This window comes from Galeopterus variegatus, unplaced genomic scaffold, assembly GCF_000696425.1.
Source record: "Galeopterus variegatus unplaced genomic scaffold, G_variegatus-3.0.2 Scaffold4244, whole genome shotgun sequence".
Classification (NCBI taxonomy): Eukaryota; Metazoa; Chordata; class Mammalia; order Dermoptera; family Cynocephalidae; genus Galeopterus; species Galeopterus variegatus.
Genome location: NW_007730355.1, coordinates 177,713 through 188,757, shown reverse-complemented (window position 1 = coordinate 188,757; position 11,045 = coordinate 177,713). Strand labels below are relative to the sequence as shown.

The following is an 11,045-nucleotide window of genomic DNA, read 5'->3' as shown; positions in this document are numbered from 1 at the left end:
GACTCAGGTGACTGAAATTCACAGGACAGAGTACTAGGAAGGAGAGCTGTGTTAGTCTGTTTTCTGTCACTGATAACAGAATACCCGAAACTGGGTAATGTATAAAGAAATAAAATTTATTTCTTACCGTTTTGGAGGCTGGGAAGTCTAAGGTCCGAGGAACACATCTGGTGAGGTTCTTCTTGGTGAAGAGTCTCTACAGAGTCCTCTGTTGACCCAGGGAGTCACATGGAGAGGACAGAAAAGAATGCCCTGTTACATGCTCACTTGCTCTCTTCATAAAGCCACCAGTCCACACCACGATAACCCATTAAACCATTACTCCATGAGTGGATTAATCCATTCCTGAGGGCGTAGTCCTCATGACCCAATCACCTCTTAAAGACTCAACATTTCAAATATCATAATCAAATTTCCCACCCTCTCAACACTGTTACAATGGGGATCAAGTTTCCAACACATTAACTTTGGGGGACACATTCAAACTACAGCAAGAGCACTGTGTGGAGAGGAGAGAAGACCTGATGAAACAGAGAATGCTGAGGCAGAGAGAGAGAGAGAGAGAGAGAGAGAGAGAGAGAGAGAGAGAGAGAGAGAAGAGACAGAGAGAAACCAGAGATCTCCAGGTGCTTCCCCTCAAGTCTTCAGCTGAGTACTAATCAGTGCCTGTGTGTGAGGAAACTACACAAGCCAGGAAAGGAACCAATGGAAAAGAAAAGGTAAGATAATCAGTGAAGTTCACAAAGGGCCAGGAATAGCTTGGATTTGTACCAGGCAGAGTGAAACATTGTTATTGATGGGAATTAGGTAGAATATTCAGAAGGGTTTTGCCTCATCAGTAGGGAAAATTTGCTTTAGACTGAAGGCTTCTCTGGTTCTACTTAACAAAACTTAAAAGTTTTGAAAGGATGAAAGTGTTTCCAAGTAACAGAACAAAGAACAAGGCTTAAGAATACACACACACACACACACACACAATCAAATAAGGTAGTATTCACAATGTCTGGCATCTAATAAAACATTTCCAGGCATGCAGTGATGCAGGAAAACCTGACCCATTATCAGGACAAAAGTATATTGGTAAAAATAGACCCAAAAATAGTAGATAAGGACATTAGATCAGCTTTATGATTTTATTCTATCCATTCAAAAAGGTAAAGGAAAATATGTTCATGTTAAGACATGGAAGATATAACAGAGATGCAAATCAAATTTCTAGACATGAGAAATATCAATGTCTGAGATGACAAACTGGATAGAATTAACTGCAGACACTAAAGAAGAAAAGATTAGGAAACTTGAAGGTACAGTAAACTCTCCAAAATGAAACACACAGAAAAAAAGCCTCAAGACAAAAGCATACAAGTCACCAGGAAACTGTGAGATGACTCCAAAAGGCTAATATGTAAAGTTGGTGTCCCTGAGGAAGAGAACAGAAATAAGGAGACAGATAAAGGTATTTGAAAAAATAATGGATGAAAAATTTCCCAGTTTTATGAAAACTATAAACTCAAAAATCCAAGAAGCTAAATAAACCCCAAGCACAAGATGCATAAAGAAAACTACACAAAGGTATATCATAAACTACCTAAAACTAGTGAAAAAGAGAAAATATTAAAATCAGGCCTGGCCAGTTAGCTCAGTTGCTTAGAGCATGGTGCTGATAACACCAAGGTTCAGGGTTCAATCCTGTACTGGCTAGCTGCCAAAAAAACAAAACAAACAAAAAACTAGAGACAAAAATGTCGCATGTGCAGAGAAATAAAGATTAGAATAATAGCAGATTTCTCTTTAGGGGCAAAATAAGACAGAAAACAGTAGACCAATATCTTAAAAGAACTAAAGAGGAAAAGAAAAAACTCACCTTAGAATTCTATATCCAGCTTTCAAAAATAAAGGCAAAATAAAGACTATTGAGAGACATATAAAGAATCGATCACCAAACTTTTACTGCAAGAAATGTTGAAGGAATTCCTTTAACATTGAAAATGATACCAGATGGAAATCTGGATCTATCCAAAGGAATAATGAGCACTGGAAATGGTAAATATCTAAGCAAATATAAATAACAAAATACTACTTTTTTCTTATTTTAAAAACATTTTAGGAAAATAATTGACTATTGAAAGCACAAATAACAACAATGTACTGCAGGGGTTATAACATATGTGGAAGGAATGTATGAGATGACAGTAGCACAAAGGTTGGGAGGGGGACAGAAGTCCACTGATGAAAAGTTCTTATATTTCAGTGTATGGTATCACGTTATTTAAAGGTAGACTGTGATAAGTTCAACATACATCCTGCAAGTTTAAAGCAATCACTAGTGTATTAGTCCATTTCTGTTGCTTATAACAAAATATCCTGAAAGTGAGTGATTTATAAGAAAACAAAATTTCTTGCTTACAGTTTCAGAGTCTGAGAAGTCCAAAGTTCAGGGAACACATCTGGTGAGGGTCTTCTTTGGTGGTGGATTTACAGCAACACAGGGGTCTCACATGACAGAAATGGCAGAGCAGAGACAGAGTGACTCTCACATGCTTCCCCTTTTAAAGCACTCAGAACCACATGCATGAACTAGGGCATGATCCTTACAATCTAATCACCTCTTTAAGGACCCACCTTTCAGTTATCATAATAGGATTTCCCACCCTCAACAGTTACAGTGGGGATTGAGCTTCAGTGATGTTGGGGGGGCCATTCAATCCACTGCAACTAAAAAAAAATTAACGTTTTAATTCAATGGTATAGCTAATAAGCTAACAAAATAAATAGAATTCAATCATAAAAAATACTTAATTACTCAAAAACAAAGCATAAAAAGAGGAAAAGAGGAACCAAGAACAGTTGTGACAGAAAACAAACAGTAAGGGGATAAACTTAAACCCAACCATATCAATAATTACATTATATGTAATGGTCTAAACACCTTAATCAAAAGGCACAGGTTGTAAAAGTGAATAAAAAAAGCAAGATCCAGATATATGCTGCCTACAAGAAAGCCACTTATATATGAACTTGTTCGTGCCCATCTCTGAAGACTGTGTCTGCCCTAACAGGCTGAAGCTCTAGCCCTTGCTTTTCTCAGCTTCTGAAAAGCCATAGCCTTTAGTGAAATGGACTTTACTAAAAAGTAATGTCAAATCTCACTGTGTCCTCTACAACAGACATTAAAATGCCATATTTTATCCCTAGTTCCTGGATTCTTCAGTTCTTAAAATGGCTAACGAACATTTTCAGGAAGCATTCCAACCTAGTGGTCTTATCAAATACCTGTTATGTATCAGATTGTGAATTACCGGAAACTGCAATTTGTGTCATGAATCTGATAATTCTTTTTTTCTCCTTTCCAACCCCAAAGCCCACCTTATTAGTTCATTCATTAATCTGTTTAACACATAGTTAACATTAAAAACCCAGCCACTATGCCAGATACATCATATACACAGGTTTACATTAGTGAAACAAACCAGTGTTTTTATACCCATGAAACTTAAAGTATAGTAGAGGTTAACAACTGTAAACAAACAAAACCATAATTACATGTTTTCTTAAGAGTTGTAATGGAAACAAAGAGAAAATATTAGGAGACAGGAGTTAAGTAGATAATGTGGACAAGGGAGTTGTCACTGAAGGACAACCTTTAACCTAAGCCCTGAGTATGGACCAACCACAAGAAGAACAAAGACACGAGTTTCCAAGCACAGGAATTCCGTACGTGACGTCCCAAGACAGGAAGAACTTGATACGTTTCAGGTACTTGCAGGATAAGGAGAGTCACCTGAGATGAAGTTGGAGAGGTTGACTGGGGCCAGCTCATGCAGAAACACAGGAAAAGGTTTTAATGTTTCTCTAAGTACAGTGGAAAATCATGACAGCATGTAAATAGAAGAGTGACATAACTTATATTTTAAGACTCTTGCAAGTCTGTAGAGAATGGATTATAGTGGGACAGGAGCAGAGACAGGGATAATAGGAAATAGGAAATAATTCTGGCAGTGCATACGTAGTCTGTGAGAGAGAAGAATCAAGGGTGATTCCAACTGGATGAGTATACAAAGAGGGGTCGGACAGCAGGGGTTACAAATCTGGGGGTGAGAATCAGGAGTTCAGTTGGAGAATCAGGTTAAGCTTGAGTTTGAGAGAGATCAGTGCTTGCTCTTGCTCTGAGCCCACATTAACAGAGGAGCTAAAGAACTAGGCTTAGAGCAGTATCTGGGTCCAGATCAGAGATTAGATGTCCTGACTGAAGAATGTGTATCTCATAATGTCTAGTACGTCTCTAATTTGAAATACAGATTTCCCACTGTCTGTTGTTCTTCTCTCCCTCTCCTTAGGACTGCTCTGAATGACAGCATGACTGAGCTCCAGGCTGCCCAGTCAGAACCCCACACTCCCTTGCAGCCACTTAAAAACACACACAGCAACCCAGCTTGCAAGGGGACAATCATCAGAAGCCTTTCTGTAGGGCCGGCCTGGTGGCGCACTGCTACAGTGCGCCGCTTGGGAGCGCGGCGGCACTCCCGCCGAGGGTTCGGATCCCACATACAGACCGGCCGCTCACTGGCTGAGCGAGGTACGGGCACAACACCGAGGGTTGCGATCCCGTCGCCGGTCCCGGTCCGGTACAGGCGCGACACTGAGGGTTGCGATCCGTTGCCGGTCACGAAAAAAGACAAAAAGGAAAAAAAAAAAAAAAAGCCTTTTTGTAACATTCAGACTGGGTTTAGTAGCCTATCCAGCTCTATTGCTTCCTTCCAACAAACTGAATGACCGGTTTTTCAGGCCTATTTATTTCTCAGGTAATCAATCTAGTCTGCTATCATCTAATCTCTCTGCCTCATTAAACACCAGCCTGATATTTCAGGGTTCCCTCCTCCATGCAGAGGAACTTGCTCCTAGCTTCTAACCCACATTAGTGATCTTCATCGACATCAAGCAAAGGAGACATTTAAAGACAAGTTTAGGTCATATTCAATTTGAAAGATCTAGGGGCCGGCCCGGTGGCGCACTGCTATAGTGCGCCGCTTGTGAGCGCGGCGGCGCTCCCACCGAGGGTTCGGATCCCACATACAGATCGGTTCCCGCTCACTGGCTGAGCGAGGTGCGGGCACAGCACCGAGGGTTGCGATCCGTTGCCAGACACGAAAAAAGACAAAAAGGAAAAAAAAAAAAAAAGAAAAAAGAAAGATCTAGAACTGTCACCATAATGCTAGGGGACCTAAAAGTTTGCCCCAAAAGGACAGAGGAGCCTGTTGGCTATGACACGACCCTACCTTTTATACTCTGTTCAACAGATTTGGAGGACACCTGGGTCACAGGAGACAAAGAAGGCTTCGAAGCCCAGAAAGGCAAGCCCATGTCCTGAAAGCTCCAGCAGAACTGTGAGCACCACAGTCTGGACAGAAGACAGAGGTCTCTCCCTGCACCCTGAGGTCTCCTGGCACAGCACATCCCCTAGGGCACCACTGACCCTAGCCAGAAAAGTCAAGCCACCAGCAGAGACAGTACAGCCCCAGCACATGAGAGGAGGAAAGAAGACCTTGTGCAGAGGCACCTCGTGCCTCCCATGGAAGCTGCCCTGCTGGCCTGTCAAGTTTGTGACCTCAGAATCCCGGCCCCTCCTCGATGATATACTTTAGCTGTACACTTGCCAGCCTGGCTGCCTGCCTATTTCTGTGAAATAAACAACTTTGTGGCTCCTGGTGGGCTTGGGGCTGTAAAAGATATAGGTCCATAACCAAGTAGAAGAGAGAAAAAAGTCTCTAAGAGAAAAAAAGTGAGAACTTTTATTTCAAATTAATTTTTTTAATTGTTAAAAATGTAGATATTTAAATTAAAAGGCTTTCCCCCCCAACAGTTACAAAATAAATTACAGTACTGCCACTCCATAAATTCTGAAGACTGAAACAATACTGAACTCTGCTTTTCATAATACATTTTGGGGGAGAAATGTTCAAAATTATAGAGTATAATTACAATTACGAAGAACATATACAACGCAATAGCAAAAACACTGTGAAAAATGCACCGCATTATTAATAACTGATACTACTGTTTGATGAGAAGTGGCATTTTTTTCCTTTTCTAATCATTCTGTATTTACCATTATTTTCCTAACAAATTTTCATTCCTATTGAGACATATTTTTACTTTTAAAATAAATTAGATAGGAATTCCTCTGCTTGCCAACTTGACCCCTGTTAAAATAGAGGTAATTGATACCTATATTTTCAAATTACTGTCAACAAAAGGTTAGTTATGCTACTTTACGCAAAATATTGTTTCTGTGAATTAAATTTAACCAAGTCCAGAACTGAACTTGTGGTCAGAACACTGAGATAAACTTTTCCTACTTTTTGAGATAACTGTAGATTCACATTCAGTTGTAATAAATAATACAGAGAGATCTCATATACCTGTCCCCCAGTTTCCCCAAAGGTAAAATGTCTTATGTAACTCCAGTACGATATCACACTGAGAAAACTGACTTTGATAAAATCCATAGATCTTACTCAGATTTTATCAGTTTTATGTGCATTCATGTATGTGAATATGTGTGTGTGTGTATTTAGTTCTATGCAATTCTAGCTCATGTGCACCACTCTCTATGGAACCCCCACACAGTTCCATGTCTGATGCTACCCTTTTATTACCACAGCCACTTCCCTTTCCTGTTCCCCAATTCCTGACAATGGTGATCAACTTTTGGCCAATAAGCAATTACTGATCCCGTATGCACAGATCGCTCACAGTAATTGACTGAATCAAATAAACAGTGTAGTCTAGTGGTTAGGAATGCAGGCGGGAACTAGACTAATTGGGGGTTCAAATCTTGGGTAGCCACTTTGTGACCTTTGGCAAAGGATTGAAGCTCTTGATGCCACAGTTTCTTCTTTAATAAAATGGGGCTAATGATAGAACTTCATTGGGTTGTCATGAGAATTCAATGAGTTGATATTTGTAAAGCAAGTAGAAGAGAAGTATGTTACCATCTAAGAACTGAACTCACAATCCAGTGGAGAACACACAAAACTCTGTTAAGGGATGTAAAATAAATGTAAACACAGTACCATGGAGGACATGGCGGAGACAGTTAATTGTGGCTGTGGAAGGCTGAGACAGGTACAGGAAAGAGAATATTTGGGTTGGGCTTTGAAGTATGGGTAAGACTTTGACAGAAATAAAAGGAAAGGAAAGATGCCCTGAGGTATGAGAAGACACAGGCCATTCTGAAGGAGGAACGGGGAAGGGGCAGAAGCCACCATGAAGTCTGAGTGAAGGGTGGGGCCAGGTTTTGAGGGGACCTTGAAAGCCAGGCCATCATTAGCACTACAGCTTTGCAATCTGGGAGAAGGCTAGAACAGAAAGAAAAACATGCCTGCAAAACACAGGCACCTCAGGAGGAGAGAATTAGAATGGATGTGAAAGTACTTTCTAACTTACAAAACACAAGCAATGACGATTTATTATAAACCCTAGCAGCAGCAGCAACATGTTTTAAACAAGGTCACCATTCTTGTGAGAATAAAATAAAACCTTGAGTGTTTGGGGCAAGGGCATTAGCAATTATTATGCTGAATCACGCCAGAACCTGTCTGCGTCCTGCCAGGGCAGTTTGCACTTCAGCCAGGTGCTTGCAATACTCTTCACTGGCAGCCTCCAACCACCCTTTCCTGGGGTTTCCAAAGACTTTGGCAGCCCCCAATGTGTCTCCCTGTCCCTGGCACCACCAGCTTTGTCATCTTGGGTGCAGAGTGTTTATCTGATCATCTGGTCACTGGCCTTCATCCGGCTCAGGAAGTCCTGGTCCCTGAGCACGTGCCTGGCGCCATCTGCCCGGTCCCCTCTGGGCCTCCACAGCGCTTCTCTCCCTGGGTGTTTCCTGGGCCCCTGGCCTCCGTGGTGGCTATGACTACGCTCCCCCTCTCAGGAAGTCCTGGTCCCTGAGCACGTGCCTGGCGCCATCTGCCCGGTCCCCTCTGGGCCTCCACAGCACTTCTCTCCCTGGGTGTTTCCTGGGCCCCTGGCCTCCGTGGTGGCTATGACTACGCTCCCCCAGCCGGGGCCTGTGCAGATTTCTGCCTGTCTTTCACATGGATTCTTGCCTCTCTGCTCCCAGGGCTTCCAATGACCTGCTGCTGCTTACGCTCAGGTGTGGCATTCAGAACAGGAACAAATGACCTGTGGTTTCCTTTAAAAAGACTCTCAATGAGCCATCTTCTTCTGGTTATTTTTCCCATCATAGAGAGCTCGGGAAGAAAGACAAAGAATGCTGATTTCATTTGCTTAATCTAGTTATATGGTTAACTCTACAAAGACTGAAAAAAATGATGGATTGCATTTCTCAGCAACAGACACGTTTCTTTTTGTTCGGTCATTCTCACATTGTGAGAAGAAAAAGACATTGGAACAAATGGCTCTTCATAAGTGAGTGGTGATGGTGGTTTATAGTTTGGCTTTGAAAACTAAGAAACTAAAAAAAAGTTAAAAAAAAAAAAAAAAAGAACCCTTCCCTTCCCTCTAAACAAAGTTGAGTATATCAACTAGTCAGATCATGAAGGTGAAATTGACTTAGAAATAAATATCCCCACGTATCCCTGAAATAATACCTTGTGGTCCCCCACATAACTGAGCAGTTTCTCTTTTCTACCCGGTTTTTTCACTTCCATGACAACACTCCTGCACTTGAAGTTGACCCGTGGAAGATATGACTGAACACACAACACTTTCCCGACAAAACACATCAAGACATTCTTACATGCCTGCGTGTGTCCTTAGATGAAATTCGCTAACAGCCATTAAATCAAAAATCATGTAGATAAACAAAATACTCAACTATATAATGTTAAAAAAAAAGTTGCACGACAGCAAGCCAAAATGATCGAGAATGAGAGAAAAAAACTTGAATTTTTCTAATTTCATAGCCCAAGTACGACAAAGCCAATTATGTGTTTAGAAAAATGTCAATATTTTCAATTCCCAAAGTCCCTATGCAAACCTTCGTAGACAATTAGACGCTGTTTCTTTCAAAGTTTGGCGTGAGGGTGTTATCCAGTCTATGGGCGATTCGATTTGCTTTTCTGATCTTCACACTGGCAGAGGGCAGCCAGCCAGTGAGAGGAAATACAGCATAGAGGATAACAGAGAAGGATGATTTATTTTTAATTTAAGGTGATAGGATAATCTATTAAGAAATTAATTGTGCCCTGCGTCTCGCTGCAGCAGACACCTGGGGAAAGGACAAAGGGTCATCTCCTTTCCCCACAGTCTCACCACCCACAGCCCCCACTCCCGTCCCCAGAATACTTTTAATTAACTTGTTTTGAAAAGTCTGAGTGTCTAAAACTCTGACATGTATAAAAATCACCTGAGGAGCTTGATAAAATGTATATGTCTGGATCCTTCCCTGGACCTACCAATTAAAGTTTCTGGGGCTGGGGCTTAGGAAGCCACATTTTAAACAAGTTTCATATGAAATTCTGCTCCAGGGGGTTTTAAGAACACTCTTTGAAAAACATTAGGTCAAAAGGGACAAAAAAACCTGGAATACCTGGGTGTGGGTTGCAGGGTTGCTAAGGCTTCAGAAGAAAGGGCTGGACCTTGGAAGGCTCTTATCCCAAGTTAGGGAGCTCAAGGTTTAACCCGCCAGTCAGGGGCCACTATCACGTTTTAAGCAGGGCTGTGACATGGTTAAGCTTTGCAGCTCTTAGCTCATGTGTCACCCTCTCCAAGAAGCCTCCATCCTTGTCCAGGATAGTTTCCTGCTGCTCCGTGCCTCATACTAGCCTATGCGTACCTCTAGCTCACCACTGACCACACTGTGTCAACACTGTGTTACTGCTACTGTTCTAATCTCTCCTCCACCATCAGTTTTTGTGGGCAAGGAAGTAACTTGCCCCACGGCGCCTGGCATCCAGTAGGTGCCCTCAGATTGATCAAGTGAACTATTGTGTTCTGTTTATAACCACGTCGGGACCAAATGGCCCTGTCCCCCCACTCCTAGTTTACAGGGCCTAGAATGCTTCATTTCTAGCAGAGAGACTGGACCCTATTTATAAACCCCTCATTTAACCCGAGGATATGTGTATCATAGAGTCAGAATGAAACGTCAGATGCCTGAAGTTTTGATCATATTGCTATGAAGTTGTTTACACTATTATGTTTCAGAAGGAAGTAAAGCTCTCACAACCCTCCAAAGTCCACATGTGTAGGTCAAGTCCCTCAAAGCAGTTTAAGGCACAGGAAAAGGCACCACCAGGTGATTACAGCATGAAATCAGGTGGTGTCCAGAGTCTTAATTCTAAAAGCAAAACACCTGGCTTCTGTTCGGCGCCTCGGGCCCCCGCAGCACCTGTTTCAGCCTGGCCAGCTCCCCCACTCCTCACCCCTACCCACTTGGGGGCAAAAGGAAGAAAGACGCAATAAGAATTTTAAAAATCTGATTTTTTAAAAATATGAAGGCAAGAAATATTTCACTAACGAGGGATCATAAAGATCCACCCCCGTGAGCATTGCCCCAAGAGAGTCACTACCATTCTCAGAGAATAAGACATGAAGTGGGTGGAAGCCCTCACCACGCCGTGCCCAGCCGGGTGCCTCCCCGTGTACTTGCGAGCCTCCTGCGTTCTCGCGCAGTGGCGCCCCATCCGACCGGTGTGCGCCTCTTCCAGATGACCTCGTGTCACGGCTTCTGCCCCTGAGCGCAGCTCTGTGCACTAAGCCCCTCACTAATCCTGAGGCTTGGAGAGACCCCAGTGAGCAGACAGAGGGAAGACGGGCCACGCAGCAGTGGGCTCCCTGGCTAAGCGGCTCCAGAAGTCGCCCTGAAGCCACGACCAAGTCCATTACCAAGTGCGCCCTAGGGCGGGGGTGCGCCCGGGGCTGCCCCAAGCCCTTCCAGGGACCCCCGGCAGTCTTGCTCCCCCGTCCCCTCTCGCTGCAGCCCCCGCCGAGGACAGGGGCCGGGCGGAGACCCACACCTGGCCCTGGCCGCGGGGGAGGGGAGCGGCCGCCCGTGCGCCCTGCGTGCCCCCGGGGGCGGG

At 43.2% G+C, this 11,045-nt stretch overlaps 1 protein-coding gene across 1 annotated transcript in view; it reads left to right on the top strand.

Annotated features, from left to right (window-relative positions):
* The first annotated feature begins 5,209 nt into the window (after positions 1 to 5,209).
* The window catches only part of NOBOX (NOBOX oogenesis homeobox), a 12,728-nt gene continuing 6,892 nt past the window's right edge, over positions 5,210 to 11,045 (top strand). The window contains 1 exon segment of the mRNA XM_008587079.1: positions 5,210 to 5,361. Coding sequence (XP_008585301.1) covers positions 5,210 to 5,361 — 152 coding nt within the window.